This window comes from Bombina bombina, chromosome 6 (assembly GCF_027579735.1).
Source record: "Bombina bombina isolate aBomBom1 chromosome 6, aBomBom1.pri, whole genome shotgun sequence".
Classification (NCBI taxonomy): domain Eukaryota; kingdom Metazoa; phylum Chordata; class Amphibia; order Anura; family Bombinatoridae; genus Bombina; species Bombina bombina.
Window position 1 is genome coordinate 760,560,611 of NC_069504.1, and position 21,363 is coordinate 760,581,973.

The 21,363-nt window shown below is 39.8% G+C and overlaps 1 protein-coding gene across 4 annotated transcripts in view; it reads left to right on the forward strand.

The window, feature by feature from the left end:
* NSD3 (nuclear receptor binding SET domain protein 3) overlaps window positions 1-21,363 on the forward strand; it is a 1,671,583-nt gene that overhangs the window by 929,703 nt on the left and 720,517 nt on the right. For 2 of the 4 annotated variants that reach the window (XM_053718034.1, XM_053718035.1), the window contains one exon: window positions 4,829-4,988. In XM_053718034.1, the coding sequence (XP_053574009.1) occupies window positions 4,829-4,988 (160 nt within the window). The remainder of the gene's footprint in view (window positions 1-4,828; window positions 4,989-21,363) is intronic. The other 2 variants (XM_053718036.1, XM_053718037.1) reach the window with 1 other exon arrangement.

Below are 21,363 nucleotides of genomic sequence, written 5' to 3' on the forward strand. Positions count from 1 at the left end.
TTTCCGGTTGCTTTGTAGTTATAGTGACCCTGCTTGCTGACTATTAAGTGCCTTGCTGGAGGATCTTGGCCTAAAAGCTATGCTACTCTGCGGCCATTACCCTGTGCGGCCAAGCTCCGCCCCCTATATGTTATTTTGTATCTTACATTTTGCAAGATGTCTCAATCTGATCCTGTCTCAGAAATCACTGTTGGAACCCCTGCTGCCTGATAACATTTTTGGGTTCAGTGTCCCTTTAAGCTGATGAAATTTCAAATGACCGACAACATCCTGAATTATCCTCCTCTGATGAGGATCTATCTGATTCAGAAGATCCTTCCTCAGATATTGACACTGACAAATCTACTTATTTATTTAAAATGGAGTAAATTTGTTCTTTATTAAAAGAAGTGTTGATTACATTGGATAATGAGGAAACTAGTTCTCTTGATACTAAAACTAGTAAACATTTAAATTCTGTTTATAAACCTCCTATGGTTACTCCAGAGGTTTTTCCAGTTCCTGATGCTATTTCTGATATGATTTCTAAGGAATGGAATAGGCATGGTGGTACTTTTATTCCTTCTTCAAGGTTTAAAAAATTGTATTCTTTGCCAGCAGTTACATTGGAGTTTTAGAAAAAGATCTCCAAAGTTGATGTGGCTATCTCTACTCTTGCTAAACGTACTACTATTCCTATGGAAGATAGTACTTCTTTTAAAGAACCTTTAGATAGGAAACTTGAATCTTATCTAAGGAAAGCCTATTTATATTCTGGTCATCTTCTCAGGCCTGCAATTTTTTGGCTGATGTTGCAGCTGCATCAACTTTTTGGTTGGGAAATTTAGCTCAACAATAATTGAATTATAATTTGCCTAGCATTGTTCTCTTGCTTCAACATGCTAATCATTTTATTTGTGATGCCATTTTTTTATATCATCAAAATTGATGTTAAATCTGTCTTTAACTATTTTAGCTAGAAGAGCTCTGTGGCTTAAATCTTGGAATGCTCACATGACTTCTAAGTCTAGATTGCTATCTCTTTCTTTCCAAGGTAATAAGTTATTTGGTTCTCAGTTGGATTCGATTATTTCAACTGTCACTGGGGGGGGGAGGGAGTTTTTTTTGCCTCAGGTTAAAAGACCTAAGGGTAAATCTAAAGCTTCTAACCATTTTTGTTCCTTTCGACAAATTAAGGAACAGAAACATAATACTTCCCCCAAGGAATCTGTTTCCCGTTGGAAACCTTCTTCAAGTTGGAATAAATGCAAGTCATTTAAGAAACCAAAGCCAGCCTCCAAGTCCGCATGAAGGTGCGGCCCTCATTCCAGATCAGCTGGTAGGGGGCAGATTAAGATTTTTCAAGGATGCTTGGACAAATTCTGTTCAAAATCAATGGATTCTGAGTATTGTCTCTCAGGGGTACTGAATAGGATTCAGAGTAAGACCTCCTGTGAGAAGATATTTTCTCTCACGCATCCCAGCAAATCCAGTAAGGTTCAGGCTTTCCTGAAGTGTGTTTCAGACCTGGAGTTTTCAGGGGTAATCATGCCGGTTCCGTTTCATGAAATTAAAGAAAGAAAATTAATTCAGACCAGTTCTGGATGTGAATTTTTTCAATCGTTCTGTAAGTGTACCAACTTTCAAAATGGTGACTATAAGGACTATTCTGCCTTTTGTTCAGCACGGGCATTATATGTCCACAATAGACTTACAGGATGCATATCTTCATATTCTGATTCATCCAGATCATTATCAGTTTCTGAGATTCTCTTTTCTAGACAAGCATTACCAATTTGTCGCTCTTCCTTTTGGCCTAGCAACAGCTCCAAGAATCTTTTCAAAGGTTCTCGGTGCCCTACTCTCTGTAATCAGAGATCAGGGTATTGCGGTGTTTCCTTATTTGGATGATATCTTGGTACTAGCTCAGTCTTTACATTATGCAGAATATCACACAAATGAACTAGTGTTGTTTCTTTGAAAATATGTTTGGAGGATCAATTTACCAAAAAGTTATTTGATTCCTCAGACAAGGGTCACCTTTTTAGGTTTCCAGATAGATTCAGTGTCCATTACTTTGTCTCTTACAGACAAGAGACATTTAAAATTGGTTTCAGCCTGTCGTAACCTTCAGTCTCAGTCATTCCCTTCAGTAACTATGAGCATGGAAGTTTTAGGTCTCATGACTGCAGCGTCGGACGCGATCCCCTTTGCTCGTTTTCATATGAGACCTCTCCAGCTTTGTATGCTGAACCAACGGTGCAGGGATTATACAAGGATATCACAATTATTATCCTTAAATCCCAATGTTCGACTATCTCTGACTTGGTGGTTAAATCACCATCGATTAGTTCTAGGGGCCTCTTTTGTTCGTCCAACCTGGACTGTGATATCAACAGATGAGTCTTTCAGGTTGGGGAGCTGTTTGGGGATCTCTGATAGCACAAGGGGTTTGGAAATCTCAAGAGGCGAGATTACCAATCAATATTTTGGAACTCCGTGGGATTTTCAGGGCTCTTCAGATTTGGCCTCTGTTGAAGAGAGAACCGTTCATTTGTTTACAGACAGACAATATCACAACTGTGGCATATGTCAATCATCAGGGTGGGACTCAGTGCCCCTAAGCTATGAAGGAAGTATCCCGGATACTTGCTTGGGCGGAATCCAGCTCCTGTCTAATTTCTGCGGTTCATATCCCAGCTATAGACAATTGGGAAGTGGATTATTTCAGCCATCAGACTTTACATCCAGGGGAGTGGTCCCTCCATCCAGATGTGTTTTCTCATGTTGTTCAGATTTGGGGTCTTCCAGAAATAGATCTGATGGCTTCTCATATAAACTAGAAACTTCCCAGATACCTGTCCAGATCCAGGGATCCTCATGCGGAAGCAGTGGATGCGTTGACACTTCCTTGGTGTTATCAACCTGTTTATATTTTCCTGCCTCTAGTTCCTCTTCCAAGAATGATCTCCAAAATCATCATGGAACAATTGTTTGTGCTGCTGGTGGCTCCAGCATGGCCTCACAGGTTTTGGTATGCAGATTTTGTTCCGATGTCCAGTTGCCAACCTTGGCCACTTCCATTAAGGCCAGACCTTCTATCTCAAGGTCCGTTTTTCCATCAGGATCTCAAATCATTAATTTTGAAGGTATGGGAATTGAACACTTAGTGATTAGTCATAGAGGTTTCTCTGACTCAGTGATTAATACTATGTTGCAGGCTCGTAAATCTGTTTCTAGAAAGATTTATTATCGAGTTTGGAAGACTTACATTTCATGGTGTTCTTCTCATAAATTCTCTTGGCATTCTTTTAGAATTCCTAGAATTTTACAGTTTCTTCAGAATGGTTTGGATAAAGGTTTGTCTGCAAGTTCATTGAAAGGACAAATCTCTGCTCTTTCTGTTTTATTTCATAGAAAGATTGCTAAACTTCCTGATATTCAATGTTTTGTGCAGGCTTTGGTTCGTATCAAGCCTGTCATTAAATCAATCTCTCCTCCTTGGAGTCTTAATTTATTTTTGAAGGCTTTACAGGCTCCTCCGTTTGAGCCTATGCATTCTTTGGACATTAAACTACTTTCTTGGAAAGTGTTGTTTCTTTTGGCCATCTCTTCTGCTAGAAGAGTTTCTGAATTATCCTCTCTCTCTTGTTAATCTCCTTTTCTAATTTTTCATCATAATAAGGCAGTTTTGCGGACTTCATTTAAATTCCTACCTAAGGTTGTAAATTCTAACAACATTAATAGAGAAATTGTTGTTCCTTCCTTGTGTCCTAATCCTAAGAATTCTTTGGAGAGATCTTTACATTCTTGTGGTGAGAGCTTTGAAATATTATGTTGAAGCTACTAAAGATTTCAGGAAGACTTTTAGTCTATTTGTTATCTTTTCTGGTTCCAGGAAAGGTCAGAAGGCTTCTGCCGTTTCCTTGGCCTCGTGGTTAAAAATTTTGATTCATCAAGCCTATTTGGAGTCGGGTCAAACCTCGCCTAAGTGAATTACAGCTCATTCTACTTGATCAGTTTCCACTTTCTAGGCTTTTATGAATGAAGCTTCAGTTGATTAGATTTGCAAAGCTGCTACTTGGTCTTCTTTGCATACATTTACTAAATTCTACCATTTTGATGTATTTGCTTCTTCGGAAGCAGTTTTTGGTAGAAAAGTTCTTCAGTCAGCTGTTTCAGTTTGATTTTTCTGCTTTTGATTTAATTTTTTTCCTCACATTTATGAGAATTAACTTATATTTTGGGTTGTGGATTTATTTTTTCAGCGGAAAATGGATGTTTTTATTTTTATCCCTCCCTCTCTAGTGACTCTTGCGTGGAGTTCCTCATCTTAGGTATTGCTATCCCATACGTCACTAGGTCATAGAATCTTGCCAAATACATGAAAGAAAACATAATTTATGTAAGAACTTACCTGATAAATTAATTTCTTTCATATTGGCAAGAGTCCATGAGGCCCACCCCCTTTTTTATGGTGGTTGTGATTTTTTTGTATAAAGCACAATTATTTCCAAATTCCTTTGTTGATGCTTTTTACTCCTTTTTTTATCACCCCACTTCTTGGCTATTCGTTAAACTGGATTGTGGGTGTGGTGAGGGGTGTATTTATAGGCATTTTGAGGTTTGGGATACTTTGCCCCTTCTGGTAGGATTGTATATCCCATACGTCACTAGCTCATGGACTCTTGCCAATATGAAAGAAATGAATTTATCAGGTAAGTTCTTACATAAATTATGTTTTTTCTGTGTGCACGTAACTTTGTTTCCTTTGAACTACTAGAAGCACATAAGGTAGCCTTTAATCCAAAGCGAATGATCTTAACAATGTTTTCTTTGTTCATCCGAGGAGGTGGCAAGCTCCTATGTTGTGAGTCATGTCCGGCTGCTTTTCATCCATCCTGTCTCAACATCGAAATGCCTCAGGGATCCTGGAGATGCAATGACTGCAGAATCGGCAAAAAGCTACACTTCAAGCAAATTGTTTGGGTCAAGCTTGGCAACTACAGGCATGTTTAAAAATTCTTTAATATTGTTTACTCATGTTAATTATGAACAGACTAAAATTGGAAGGACTGTTGTTACATGATATAAGATCTTGAATTTTCTTAATATTGAAGACTCACTCAAATAAAACTACCTTCCCTCATAAAACTTAAAAAAACTTGTATAACAGCAATTGAAAAAAATATATTCATATTTCTTCTGTTATGTGTGATCAGTCCACGGGTCATCATTACTTCTGGGATATAACTCCTCCCCAACAGGAAATGCAAGAGGATTCACCCAGCAGAGCTGTACATAGCTCCTCCCCTCTACGTCAGTCCCAGTCATTCTCTTGCACCCAACGACTAGATAGGATGTGTGAGAGGACTATGGTGATTATACTTAGTTTTTATGACTTCAATCAAAAGTTTGTTATTTTACAATAACACCGGAGCGTGTTATTACTTCTCTGGCAGACTTTGAGGAAGAATCTACCAGAGTTTTTTACTATGATTTTAACCGGAGTAGTTAAGATCATATTGCTGTTCTCGGCCATCTGAGGGAGGTAAAAGCTTCAGATCAGGGGACAGCGGGCAGATGAATCTGCATTGAGGTATGTAGCAGTTTTTATTTTCTGAATGGAATTGATGAGAAAATCCTGCTATACCGTTATAATGACATGTATGTATACACTTCAGTATTCTGGGAATGGTATTTCACCGGAACTACTCTGTTAAGGTTACTAATCCTTTTAATAAGTATTATCATGTTAAACGTTTTTGCTGGAATGTAGAATCGTTTACATTGCTGAGGTACTGAGTGAATAAATGTTTGGGCATTATTTTCCACTTGGCAGTTTGCTTTAAATTGTGACAGTTTCGTTTCTCTTCACTGCTGTGTGTGAGAGGGAGGGGCCGTTTTTGGCGCTCTTTGTTACGCATCAAAAAATTTCCAGTCAGCTACTATTATATTTCCTGCATGATCCGGCTCATCTCTGACAGATCTCAGGGGTCTTCAAACTTCTTTGAAGGGAGGTACATTCTCTCAGCAGAGCTGTGAGAATTTTATATTGACTGTGAATAAAAACGTTTCTCTGTAATTTTATGTAAATTTAGTTATTGCTATTTACTAATGGGAACAAACCTTTGCTAAAAGTTGTGTTATTTTAAAGTTGATGCTATAACTGTTTTTCAGTTCATTATCTCAACTGTCATTTAATCGTTTAAGTACCTCTTTGAGGCACAGTACGTTTTTGCTAAAAAAGATTATAACCAGGTTGCAAGTTATTCCTAGTGGGTTAAACATGTTTGACTCAGAGGAAAATATCTGTGTCATTTGTTCCAATGCCAAGGTGGAGCCCAATAGAAATTTATGTACTAACTGTATTGATGCTACTTTAAATAAAAGTCAATCGGTACAATGTGAACAAATTTCACCAAACTGCGAAGGGAGAGTTATGCCGACTAACTCGCCTCACGCGGCAGTACCTGCATCTCCCGCCCGGGAGGTGAGTGATATTATGGCGCCTAGTACATCTGGGCGGCCATTACAGATAACATTACATGATATGGCTGCTGTTATGACTGAAGTTTTGTCTAAATTACCAGAACTAAGAGGCAAGCGTGATCACTCTGGGGTGAGAACAGAGTGCGCTGACAATACTAGGGCCATGTCTGATACTGCGTCACAGATTGCAGAGCATGAGGACGGAGAGCTTCATTCTGTGGGTGACGGTTCTGATCCAAACAGATTGGACTCAGATATTTCAAATTTTAAATTTAAATTGGAGAACCTCCGTGTATTACTAGGGGAGGTCTTAGCAGCTCTTAATGATTGTAACACCGTTGCAATACCAGAGAAACTGTGTAGGTTGGATAAATACTTTGCGGTACCGGCGAGTACTGACGTTTTTCCTATACCTAAGAGATTAACTGAAATTGTTACTAAGGAGTGGGATAGACCCGGTGTGCCGTTCTCACCCCCTCCAATATTTAGAAAGATGTTTCCAATAGACGCCACCACTCGGGACTTATGGCAAACGGTCCCTAAGGTGGAGGGAGCAGTTTCTACTTTAGCTAAGCGTACCACTATCCCGGTGGAGGATAGCTGTGCTTTTTCAGATCCAATGGATAAAAAATTAGAGGGTTACCTTAAGAAAATGTTTGTTCAACAAGGTTTTATATTGCAACCCCTTGCATGTATCGCGCCGATTACGGCTGCGGCAGCATTTTGGATTGAGTCTCTGGAAGAGAACCTTAGTTCATCTACGCTAGACGACATTATGGACAGGCTTAGAGTCCTTAAACTAGCTAATTCATTCATTTCGGAGGCCGTAGTACATTTAACCAAACTTACGGCTAAGAACTCAGGATTCGCCATACAGGCACGTAGGGCACTGTGGCTAAAATCCTGGTCAGCTGATGTTACTTCTAAGTCCAAATTACTTAATATACCTTTCAAGGGGCAGTCCTTATTTGGGCCCGGTTTGAAAGAAATTATCGCTGACATTACAGGAGGTAAGGGCCACGCCCTACCTCAAGACAAAGCCAAAGCTAAGGCTAGACAGTCTAATTTTCGTCCCTTTCGGAATTTCAAGACGGGAGCAGCATCAACCTCCACTACACCAAAACAGGAAGGAGCTGTTGCTCGTTACAGGCAAGGCTGGAAGCCTAACCAGTCCTGGAACAAGGGCAAACAGGCCAGGAAACCTGCTGCTGCCCCAAAGACAGCATGAACCGAGAGCCCCCGATCCGGGACCGGATCTAGTGGGGGGCAGACTTTCTCTCTTCGCCCAGGCCTGGGCAAGAGATGTTCAGGATCCCTGGGCGCTAGAGATCATATCTCAGGGATACCTTCTAGACTTCAAATTATCTCCCCCAAGAGGGAGATTTCATCTGTCAAGGTTGTCAAAAAACCAGATAAAGAAAGAAGCGTTTCTACGCTGTGTACAAGATCTGTTATTAATGGGAGTGATCCATCCGGTTCCGCGGTCGGAACAAGGACAAGGGTTCTACTCAAACCTGTTTGTGGTTCCCAAAAAAGAGGGAACTTTCAGGCCAATCTTAGATTTAAAGATTCTAAACAAATTCCTAAGAGTTCCATCGTTCAAAATGGAAACTATTCGGACAATCTTGCCCATGATCCAAAAGGGTCAGTACATGACCACAGTGGATTTAAAAGATGCTTACCTTCACATACCGATCCACAAAGATCATCACCGGTATCTACGGTTTGCCTTCCTAGACAGGCACTACCAGTTTGTAGCTCTTCCATTCGGATTGGCTACGGCCCCAAGAATCTTCACAAATATTCTAGGTGCCCTTCTGGCGGTACTAAGACCACGAGGGATTTCGGTAGCTCCGTACCTAGACGACATTCTAATACAAGCTTCAAGCTTTCAAACTGCCAAGTCTCATACAGAGTTAGTTCTGGCATTTCTAAGGTCGCATGGATGGAAAGTGAACGAAAAGAAGAGTTCTCTTTTTCCTCTCACAAGAGTTCCATTCTTGGGGACTCTTATAGATTCTGTAGAAATGAAGATTTACCTGACAGAAGACAGGTTATCAAAACTTCAAAATGCATGCCGTGTCCTTCATTCCATTCAACACCCGTCAGTAGCTCAATGCATGGAGGTGATCGGCTTAATGGTAGCGGCAATGGACATAGTACCTTTTGCACGCCTACACCTCAGACCGCTGCAATTGTGCATGCTAAGTCAGTGGAATGGGGATTACTCAGATTTGTCCCCTACTCTGAATCTGAATCAAGAGACCAGAAATTCTCTTCTATGGTGGCTTTATCGGCCACACCTGTCCAGGGGGATGCCATTCAGCAGGCCAGACTGGACAATTGTAACAACAGACGCCAGCCTACTAGGTTGGGGCGCTGTCTGGAATTCTCTGAAGGCTCAGGGACTATGGAATCAGGAGGAGAGTCTCCTTCCAATAAACATCTGGAATTGAGAGCAGTTCTCAATGCCCTTCTGGCTTGGCCCCAATTAACAACTCGGGGGTTCATCAGGTTTCAGTCGGACAACATCACGACTGTAGCTTACATCAACCATCAGGGAGGGACAAGAAGCTCCCTAGCAATGATGGAAGTATCAAAGATAATTCGCTGGGCAGAGTCTCACTCTTGCCACCTGTCAGCAATCCACATCCCGGGAGTGGAGAACTGGGAGGCGGATTTCTTGAGTCGCCAGACTTTTCATCCGGGGGAGTGGGAACTTCATCCGGAGGTCTTTGCCCAAATACTTCGACGTTGGGGCAGACCAGAGATAGATCTCATGGCGTCTCGCCAGAACGCCAAACTTCCTTGCTACGGGTCCAGATCCAGGGATCCGGGAGCGGCTCTGATAGATGCTTTGACAGCACCTTGGAACTTCGGGATGGCTTATGTCTTCCCGCCCTTCCCGCTGCTTCCTCGATTGATTGCCAAAATCAAACAGGAGAGAGCATCAGTGATTCTAATAGCGCCTGCATGGCCGCGCAGGACTTGGTATGCAGATCTAGTGGACATGTCATCCTGTCCGCCTTGGTCTCTACCTCTAAGACAGGACCTTCTGATACAGGGTCCATTCAAACATCAAAATCTAACTTCTCTGAAGCTGACTGCTTGGAAATTGAACGCTTGATTTTATCAAAACGTGGTTTTTCTGAGTCGGTTATTGATACCCTGATACAGGCTAGGAAACCTGTTACCAGAAGGATTTACCATAAAATATGGCGTAAATACCTATACTGGTGTGAATCCAAGGGTTACTCCTGGAGTAAGGTTAGGATCCCTAGGATATTGTCCTTTCTACAAGAAGGTTTAGAAAAGGGTTTATCAGCTAGTTCATTAAAGGGACAGATTTCAGCTCTGTCCATCTTGTTACACAGGCGTCTGTCAGAAAATCCAGACGTCCAGGCCTTTTGTCAGGCTTTAACTAGGATCAAGCCTGTGTTTAAAGCTGTTGCTCCGCCATGGAGTTTAAACTTAGTTCTTAACGTTTTACAGGGTGTTCCGTTTGAACCCCTTCATTCCATTGATATAAAATTGTTATCTTGGAAAGTTCTGTTTTTAATGGCTATTTCCTCGGCTCGAAGAGTCTCTGAGTTATCAGCCTTACATTGTGATTCTCCTTACCTGATTTTTCACTCAGACAAGGTAGTTCTGCGTACTAAACCTGGGTTCTTACCTAAGGTAGTCACTAACAGGAATATCAATCAAGAGATTGTTGTTCCATCCTTGTGTCCAAATCCTTCTTCAAAGAAGGAACGTCTTCTACACAATCTGGATGTAGTTCGTGCCCTCAAGTTCTACTTGCAGGCAACTAAAGATTTTCGCCAAACTTCTTCCCTGTTTGTCATTTATTCTGGACAGAGGAGAGGTCAAAAAGCTTCTGCTACCTCTCTATCTTTTTGGCTTCGTAGCATAATACGTTTAGCCTATGAGACTGCTGGACAGCAGCCTCCTGAAAGAATTTCAGCTCACTCCACTAGAGCTGTGGCTTCCACTTGGGCCTTTAAGAATGAGGCCTCTGTTGAACAGATTTGCAAGGCTGCAACTTGGTCTTCGCTTCATACTTTTTCCAAATTTTACAAATTTGACACTTTTGCTTCTTCGGAGGCTATTTTTGGGAGAAAGGTTCTTCAGGCAGTGGTTCCTTCTGTATAGTGAGCCTGCCTATCCCTCCCGTCATCCGTGTACTTTTGCTTTGGTATTGGTATCCCAGAAGTAATGATGACCCGTGGACTGATCACACATAACAGAAGAAAACATAATTTATGCTTACCTGATAAATTCCTTTCTTCTGTTGTGTGATCAGTCCACGGCCCGCCCTCTTTTTAAGGCAGGTAAATATTTTTTAAATTATACTCCAGTCACCACTTCACCCTTGGTTACTCCTTTCTCGTTGATTCTTGGTCGAATGACTGGGACTGACGTAGAGGGGAGGAGCTATGTACAGCTCTGCTGGGTGAATCCTCTTGCATTTCCTGTTGGGGAGGAGTTATATCCCAGAAGTAATGATGACCCGTGGACTGATCACACAACAGAAGAAAGGAATTTATCAGGTAAGCATAAATTATGTTTTTTACAATTAGATGGAAAATTGCTTTATCCTAGTCTAAATTAAAATTACATGTTGAGAGTTACTGAATGTCTATGTGTTATTTGAAGGAGTATATTTATATATACATTATAAATGTTACATGTGGGAGAAAATGATTTATTTCATAAGGTGTTGAGAGTCTACGCGCCATTACTCCTGATACTCAACTCCTGGCCACTGGGAGGAGGCAAAGATTCCCAAAGCTCTTTCACCTGTCTGTCAGATAAATACAGTTTGTACACTCACATAGCGCACGATCTATTAGTAGGTACATTTTTTTTTAATGTACACAGGTAAACACATACAGATTGTTTGTAAGGGGCTACATGTTCATTCACATATTTTGATCACACAGTATGTTTGTGCACAGTTATACATTTTTAAAGGGACCGTCAACACTAAAAGTGTTATTGTTTAAAAAGATAGATAATGCCTTTACTACCCATTCCCCAGCTTTGCACAACCAACATTGTTATATTAATATACTGTACATTTACACTCAGTGGAAGTAAGTCACAGACCTGCCACAGGTTTTGCAGAGACTGGTCCCTAGCCTCTTCCTGACACATACAGCAGTGAATTGGCTATCTACTGGGAGCAGTATTGTTCTGCAGTGTGCAAGTCCAGTAGTATGTGTACCTATTTGTTAAGTATGGGGTTTATTTGTGTTGGCAATCATTTATGCTATGTGCTATTAGTAGGTTCACTTGAAGATCATTATATCAGGCATGTTTTATTTTATATATGTGAAAGAAGAGAAAGGGGCACGTCATAGTGCAATCATATTTATCAAACAATCAAATAAAGTTGGAATTAAAATACACTCAAATTTGATGGTGCACCTATAGAAGTGGTGCTTTATGAGCCAGCTGACACACTCAGTGGTCGGCTCACTCACTCATCGCCAGCATCTGTTACTTTTGTCCCAAAAGTGCCAGTTTCCTTTGAAGATTTTTGCAGCGTGGTGCAAACCCAATGCATACATCTCAGTCTCAGGATGTCAGAATCTAGGAAAGTGAAACTGCGGGTCTCTGTTGTAGGTAATTAACAAGTGATTAGGGAAAAACAACAATATAAAGTCCCATAACAAGAGCACATTTCAAATAGGATAAAACCAAAGATTTGTATCACAACACGTTTCTCGGCCGCACAAAGGCCGTTTCTTCAGGCATGTATCATTAAAACCAAAAGAAACTTCTTTTAACTGACATTGTTACGTTGTATCCGGTTACAATGGATACAACATAGCCAATCACAAGTTAGCATTAACAGAATTAGTAATAAAATCTTAAAATGAACCAATAGTTCCCCAACATCTGTGGCCCTCTCTGCACCGGCCATCGATGGCCGCATTCGTTGGTGGGTGGGAGCGTAAATGGGAGGTGGGTGGGCGGCCATCGATGGCTTCTTAGTCAGAGAGGGGGGCGGGATCGCCGGGGGTGCGCATGCGCGCGCATGCACAGGGGGCGGCGGGAGGGCGCGTGCACGGGGAGGGAGCGGGTGGGAACCGCTTACACTACAGAAACTATTTTGGATATTATTGTAAAAAATAATAAAAAAAAAACCTAATGGAAATCATCTAAGGGATCTGGGAGGGGGTGGGGGATTGATCTGGGGGGGGGGGAGCTACACTACAGAAAAAAACTAAAATAAATTGTAAAAAAACATTTTTATATGCAAACTGGGTACTGGCAGACAGCTGCCAGTACCCAAGATGGCCCCCAATAAGGCAGTGTGGGGGGGGGGGGGAGTAGAGAGCTGTTTCGGGGGGGATCAGAGAGGTTGGGGGCTAAGGGGGGATCCTACACAGCAGCATATGTAAATATGCTTAAAAAAAAAGTAAAAAAAAAAAAACCTTTTATTTTAGTACTGGCAGACTTTCTGCCAGTACTTAAGATGGCGGGGACAATTGTGAGGTGGGGGAGGGAAGAGAGCTCTATGGGAGGGATCAGGGGGTCTGATGTGTCAGGTGGGAAGCTGATCTCTACACTAAAGCTAAAATTAACCCTGCAAGCTCCCTACAAGCTACCTAATTAACCCCTTCACTGCTGGGCATAATTCACGTTTTGTGCGCAGTGGCATTTAGCGGCCTTTTAATTACCAAAAAGCAACACCAAAGCCATATATGTCTTCTATTTCTGAACAAAGGGGATCGCAGAGAATCATTTACAACCATTTGTACCATAATTGCACAAGTTGTTTCTAAATAATTTCAGTGAGAAACCTAACATTTGTGAAAAAGTTGACTATTTTTTTTAATTTAATCGTATTTGGCGGTGAAATGGTGGCCTGAAATATACCAAAATGGGCCTAGATCAATACTTGGGGTTGTCTACTACACTACACTAAAGCTAAAATTAACCCTACAAGCTCCCTACAAGTTCCCTAATTAACCCCTGCACTGCTGAGCATAATACACTTGTGGTGTGCAGCAGCATTTAGCGGACTTCTAATTACTTAAAAACAACGCCAAAGCGATATATGTCTGCTATTTCTGAACAAAGGGGATCCCAGAGAAGCATTTACAACCATTTGTGCCATAATTGCACAAAATGTTTAATGATTTCAGTGAGAAACCTAAAATTTGGAAAAATTTTACTTTTTTTTTTATTTGATCGCATTTGGCGGTGAAATGGTGGCATGAAATATACCAAAATGGGCCTAGATCAATACTTTGGGATGTCTTCTAAAAAAATATATAAACATGTCAAGGGATATTCAGGGATTCCTGAAAGATATCAGTGTTCCAATGTAACTAGCGCTAATGTTGAAAAAAAGTGGTTTGGAAATAGCAAAGTGCTACTTATATTTATGGCCCTATAACTTGCAAAAAAAGCAAAGAACATGTAAACATTGGGTATTTATAAAATCTGGACAAAATTTAGAAACTATTTAGCATGGGTGTTTTTTGGTGGTTGTAGATGTGTAACAGATTTTGGGGGTCAAAGTTAGAAAAAGTGTGTTTTTTTCCATTTTTTCCTCATATTTTATATTTTTTTTTATAGTAAATTATAAGATATGATGAAAATAATGGTATCTTTAGAAAGTCCATTTAATGGCGAAAAAAACCGGTATGTAATATGTGTGGGTACAGTAAATGAGTAAGAGGGAAATTACAGCTAAACACAAAGACCGCAAAAATGTAAAAATAGCCTTGGTCCCAAACGGACAGAAAATGGAAAAGTGCTGTGGTCATTAAGGGGTTAAACAAGATGCATTTGCACACGCATATATATATATATATATATTTATATATATATACAAGGAGTTGCCATCTGGAGTATTGGATTATGGCTTTGTACAACAGATGCATGTCTACAATAGAAATAAACAGTCTAATAAATAAATAAAAAAATATATAAAGATATAATTAAATAAACATAATCCCGTACGCAAAGATGCATAAAATCCTATTTCATTGAAATCATATGTGATACAAATGTAAGTGTTTGTGTGTAAGCTTTGTACAAGCAGTAAAGGAATTGTTATTAAAAGAGTGTGTGGTGATAATGTTAAAACAGTCTCTAAAGTGTTCGAGAGGAATACTAAAATTAAATTCTCTCTATATGGATATTGAGTAAATGAATGTGCATGGGAAATATATATTTCTCTTGTAAGGTGTATCCAGTCCACGGATCATCCATTACTTGTTGGATATTCTCCTTCCCAACAGGAAGCTGCAAGAGGATCACCCACAGCAGAGCTGTCTATATAGCTCCTCCTCTAACTGCCACTCCCAGTCATTCTCTTGCAGCTCTCGACAAGAAAGGAAGTAGCTAGAGAGATGTGGTGTTTTTATTTAGTTTATCTTCAATCAAAAGTTTGTTATTTTCAAATGGTACCGGAGTTGTACTATTTTAGCCTCAGGCAGAAAGTAGAAGAGGAGTCTGCCTGTGGTCTTTGATGATCTTAGCAGGTTGTAACTAAGATCCATTGCTGTTCTCACACATAACTCGCCAATAGAATTGAAGTTCAATCCTATTGGCTGATCCAATCAGCCAATAGGATTGAGCTCACATTCTAATGGCTGTTCCAATCAGCCAATAGAATGCAAGCTCAATTCTATTGGCTGATTGCATCAGCCAATATAATTTTTCCTACCTTAATTCCGATTGGCTGATAGGATTCTATCAGCCAATCGTAATTGAAGGGACGCCATCTTGGATGACGTCATTTAAAGGAACCTTCAGTCGCCGTCGGATGGAAGAGGATACTCCGCGTCGGATGGAAAAAGATAGAAGATGCCGCCTGGATGAAGACTTCTGCCTGTCTGGATGTCCTCTTCTGGCCGGATCGGATGAAGACTTCTGCCCCTCTGGAGGTCCACTTGTGCCCGGTTGGGTGATCTTCAAGGGGGTAGTGTTAGGTTTTATTAAGGGGGGATTGGGTGGGTTTTAGAGTAGGGTTGGGTGTGTGGGTGGTGGGTTTTAATGTTGTGGGGGGTATTGTATTTTTTTTTACAGGTAAAAGAGCTGATTACTTTGGGGCAATGCCCCACAAAAAGCCTTTTTAAGGGCTATTTGTAATTTAGTATAGGGTAGGGAATTTTTTTTATTTTGAGGGGCTTTTTTATTTTATTAGGGGGATTAGATTAGGTATAATTAGTTTACAAAATTGTAATTTCTTTTTTATTTTCTGTATTTTGGTTTATTTAATTTAATTGTAATTAATTGTAGTTAGTTTAGGTAATTAATTTAATGATCTTGTAGTGTTAGGTGTAATTGTAACTTAGGTTAGGGTTTATTTTACAGGTAAATTTGTACTTATTTTAGCTAGGTAGTTATTAAATAGTTAATAACTATTTAATAACTATTGTACCTTGTTAAATTAAATACAAAGTTGCCTGTAAAATAAAAAAAAAAAAAATGAGATAGCTACAATGCAACTATTAGTTATATTTTAGCTATCTTAGGGTTTATTTTACAGGTAAGTATTTAGTTTTAAATAGGAATAATTTAATTGTAGTAATTTTATTTAGATTTTTTTAAATTATATTTAAGTTAGGGGGGTGTTAGGGTTAGATTTAGGGGTTAATACATTTAATATAGTAGCGGTGACGTTGGGGCGGCTGATTAGGGGTTAATTAATGTAGGTAGGTGTCAGCAATGTTAGGGACTTCAGATTAGGGGTTAATAAAATTTAACTAGTGTTTGTGAGGCGCGAGTGCGGCGGTTTAGGGGTTAATATATTTATTAAAGTGGCGGCGATGTCCGGTCGGCAGATTAGGGGTTAAACATTTTAGTTAAGTGTTTGCGATGTGGGGGGGGGGGGGGGGCTCGGTTTAGGGGTTAATAGGTAGTTTATGGGTGTTAGTGTACTTTTAGCACTTTAGTTAAGAGTTTTATGTTACGGCGTTAGCCCATAAAACTCTTAACTACTGACTTTTAAATGCGGTAGGAGTCTGGACAGGAGAGGGTCTACCGCTGACTTTTTCCAGCAATCTTAATACCGGCGTTAGGCAGATCCCATTAAAAAGATAGGATACGCAATTGACTTAAGCGGATTTGCGGTATGCTAAAATCGCGGAAAAAAAGTGAGCGGTACACCTGTACCTGCCAGACTCGTAATACCAGCGGGAGTTAAAAAGCAGCGTTGGGACCCCTCAGCACTGCTTTTTAAGGCTAACGCAAGACTCGTAATCTAGGCGAATGTAAGTGAAAAAGTGATGTTTTGAAAGTGTGTTAAATGGATATTATGTGAAAAAAGTGAACAGAGACTGATGTTGAAATAGAGTGTAAGTGTTGTGAAGAGATCGCTTAGATCATCTAACTAAAAACGATCTTGAGAGAGACAAAATCTGTGTGAATTCTTATTCCGTTTTGGGAACGTAATAAGATTTCTTTAATATAGGTGGCGAGATTGTACCATTTTTATGTTTTTGCTTCTTCCGAAGCAGCTTTCGGTAGAAAGGTTCTTTAGGCAGCTGTCTCTTTGATTCTAGTGCCTGTCTATTTAAGCTTTTTAAGAAAGCTTAATTATTTTTTTGGATTCAATTTTATTTATCCCTCCCTTATGTTTTTGTTACTCGTGGACTTCCACATCTTGGGTATTATATCCCATCAGTAACAAGCTTGTGTAAGCGCTGGGGAATCTGTTGGCGCTCTACAAATAACCGATAATAATAATAATACTCTCTCCACCTTTATGAAAGAAAACATAATTTATGTAAAAACTTACCTGATGATAGATTAATTTCTTTCTTTATGGCGAAATTCCATGAGGCCCATCCAATTTTTTTGGTTATGATTTTTTGTATAAGCACATTTTTTATCCTATTCCTCTTTTTTTATACTTTTTTCCTTATATACCTAACTAACTTGGCTATACATTAAACTGAGGTGTGAGTGAGGTGGGATGTGTATTTATAGGCATTTGAGGTTTGAGAAACTTTGCCCCCCTCCTGGTAGGAAAACATATGCTGAAACATAGTGAAAAAAAATAAGGTATAAAAATAACTAAAAAAAATTACCTTAAATGTTAGTTAAAAGCAGCTAAGTCTACATTCATATTGAGACCTAAGCAGGGTCATAGTTTCAATCCATAAATCCAAAGAGTTTCTCGTTGTCTAAAATGAGATAATCTATTAATCTAAAGATTGAGGGACATAAACTATAGGTAAGAATTTGTATATAAAATGATTGCCGACATGAGCCGTAATGCAATGGTTAGGTATGCTATGTTTAATCTTCCCTTTCTTAGAATTCTTACAGTTAGGAAAATGTTCACCCCATCTAATGCAGGATTTTTTTGTGGTACTACCTACCATAAATACATTCTATTTTGTAAACCACAAAGGAGGAGTCACAATTATAACGTTCCAAAATCTCAAACTTTTGCACGGTTGTGTTGGAGGTGATGTACAGATTTTATAAATTTGCAAGCATTACAACATCTCTTACCATATCTATATTCTCCATCTAAAATGCTAACTTGTGATTGGCTAGTTTGTATCCATTGTAACCGGATACAGCGTAACAATGTCAGTCAAAAGAGCAGTTTTTTTTTGTTTTAATGATACATGCCTGAAGAAACGGCCCATGTGGGGCCAAGAAACACGTTGCAATAAAAAAATCATTGTTTCTTTCCGAAGATATGGTGAGTCCACGTTGTCATCAATTACTAGTGGGAATATCACTCCTGGCCAGCAGGAGAAGGCTAAAAGCACCACAGCCAAGCTGTTAAGTATAACTCCCTTTCCCATAAACCACAGTCATTCTCTTTGCCTTGGTGCATGAAGGAGGTGAAGCTTTGGTTCAAATGCTACAAGGAGGCAATTTCGATATTTAATTTTGACTTTCAGTGGGGCAAATTTCGCTGAAGTCCATGGATTGTTTTTCTCTGTATTGGCTGACAGAATGAGACGCAAAGTTAGTCATAGCTTTGCACTTGATTTCTGTTCCGTGCTTATGTCCCGCCTCCTCCTTCCTTTGTATGGCGGAGAAGCGCCAGTTTCGTCTCTCTGAGCCGGTCAGGTGACCATGCCTCCTTTCTTCTCTGACAGATCGGAGCGATGTCGCTATAGATTTTGTATGTTTATTACTACGGAGCTATGCTTCTTATACTTGAGAAGCCTTTAATTCTGGGTGGTTTTCCTTGTTATGTATCGTGTCCTTTGAGACAAGGTTTTTGGAATAGCCTTGATGCTTATCCATGGAGATAGGATTGGGTTACAGATTATACATTGACCAATAGAGGGCACTAATGTTGTTAAATTATCTAATGTGTCACTGCCATCTCCATTACAGTCTCCCTAGAAAAGTTATCATAATAAAGTTAAATTCCACTGATGTTGGGTGGTATTAACCTTTTATTTATGAGTTTGGTTTAAATTCAAGCCTACGACTTTTCATTATGACTTGTGACAATTTTTATTTTTAAGATCCTGGAACAGAGGCCTGTTCCTATAGAATTATGAATTTTGTCTCTTGAGATACAAAAAATATAACTTCCAGGTGTGTCTCATAACCCCTCTGTCAGGTATATAAGTACTAAATGCCAGGACATGGGTGTCTCTGTTTTTTAATATAGGCTGGTTATGCCCTGTGGCACAATTTGTTTAAGATATACAATTCTGTGCTGCATAATTAATAGCTTATTAATCTTTGAGTCAATGTCTCTTAGGGTGATGCTGTTTAGGCAATGCCACAGTTTTCTCCTTTTACGTCCCAAGCCTCCATGGCATCACATGCAGTGTCCTGCGGTTTCTCTCTATCTCCTGGATGAGTTATTTGCCTGCAGAATTTGCTGCCCAGATATCTTCTGCGGTATCTTTGGCATTATCTGCTTTTCCTATGCCTGCTGCTACTCAGGTTGTCCTTCCTCATAGGTCTGTAGCCTCTGAGGGTGAAATCTCTGATTTGGATAGTATAATTCCTTCATCTGATGCAGATGGGGTAACCCTCAGATGTATGCCTGAACACCTTGTGTATTGTTAAAGGAGGTTTTGGCTACTTTGGGCTACTCCAATATCCTGTTATTGTCAACCTTAAAGAGACACTGAACCCAAATTTTTTCTTTTGGGTATCTTTATTTGAAATGCAAGAATATAAGTTTAAATACCGGCCCATTTTTGGTGAACAACCTGGGTTGTTCTTGCTGATTGGTGGATACATTCATCCACCATTAAAAAAGTGCTGTCCAGAGGCTGAACCAAAAAAGGCTTAGATGCCTTCTTTTTCAAATAAAGATAGCAAGAGAATGAAGAAAATTTGATAATAGGAGTAAATTAGAAAGTTGCCTAAAATTGCATGCTCTATCTGAATCACAAAAGAAAAAAAATTGACTTGTCTGATACCAATTTGATAGACGTCTTTGGAGGAGATCCAGGCTCTTAAATTAGCTAATTATTTTCCTTTGTTGCTTCCATGTAAGTCATTTGGCTGGGAGCCAAGATTCCTGGCTTTGTTATACTAGCCCACAGGGCGTTGTGGCTCTTGTCTTGGTTGGATTTTTCTCTGAGACAAAGCTTCTAGCGTTCCTTTCAAGGGTAAGATCTTGGTTGGTCCTGGTCTTGAAATATTTCTGACATGGGTGGAAAAGGGTCTTTTCTACATCTAGCTAGAAACATAAACCTTAAGGATGTCAGAGTAGAGTCCTGCTGTGGAGTTTTTTTTGTTTGTTTGTTTTTTAAATACATATTTATTAATATACAAAAGTTGAAACAAATCACATATACTGAAGGGTTATTTATAACATTAATCAGGGCCACGCAGGACCCCTGTTCCAAAAGACACTGATCAAGAGTATATGGACACACAGGTCCAAAGGTAATCAAAACAAAAAAAATCATAATTCTATGTGTAGTCCTTCCATCTTACTGGAAGAAAAATGGAATAAAAGAAAATTGATACATTACAATCATAATGTGTATATGTAAGTGGAGTGGGAAAGGAAAGGGGAGGGGGGTTCATACAGTCAGGTGGTTGGTACGATTCTTAAGATGTCACTGTAGGGTGCCAGAGAGTGTCGTAGTGTTCCTTCCAGTCAGCCCAAGTAAATTCGAAGAGGTCAGATTTGTTAAGTGAGTAAAATATGTATTTTTGCATGGTGTAAAGGTATGCCATTGTATTTAGAACTTCAGACCATTTTGGGGGGATTCTGTTTTCCAGGCCCGGGCAATATTAGTTTTGATGGAAAAAGACAAATATACATAAAAGGCTATTGTGTTCATGAAGGGTATGTAGGCCTACATGTAGAAGAGCTATGGTAGGTGTTCTGGGTACATAAATCCTCATTCTGGAGAGAGCAGATATTCCAAATAGGTTTAATCTCACGGCACTCCCACCATATGTGAAGTAAATCTCCTGGTAAGCCACAGTGGCACCAACACAAAGGAGACGTACCCGGACACATTTTGGACAGCCTCGTAGGGACATAGTACCAATGGGAAACCACTTTATAGTCGGTCTCAAACATCGTTATACAGTGTAATGTTTTGTTTTCTTAATGTGAGGGTGCGTTGCCACACGTCAAGTGGAATGTTAATTTGCAGAAGGGTGTCCCATCTATGTAAGTAAGAAGCTAGTGTAGGAGGTGTGGTGCCCTCTAACAAATTATTGTCAGTTGATAGGTGTTTAGAAAGCCTGCGGCCCCCTCGCTAGATGGATTCACATCGAGTAAGAGGACGGGAAGATTTGGGGACAAATCCCCAACTTGTGAGAAAATTCTTGATTCTAGTAAGTTCAAATTGGAGGAAGGGGGCAATATGCAGAGGGTTTTCTAGCTGGTCAAGAGTAATAAAGTTTTCTTTCATGTAATTAGCAAGAGTCCATGAGCTAGTGACGTATGGGATATACATTCCTACC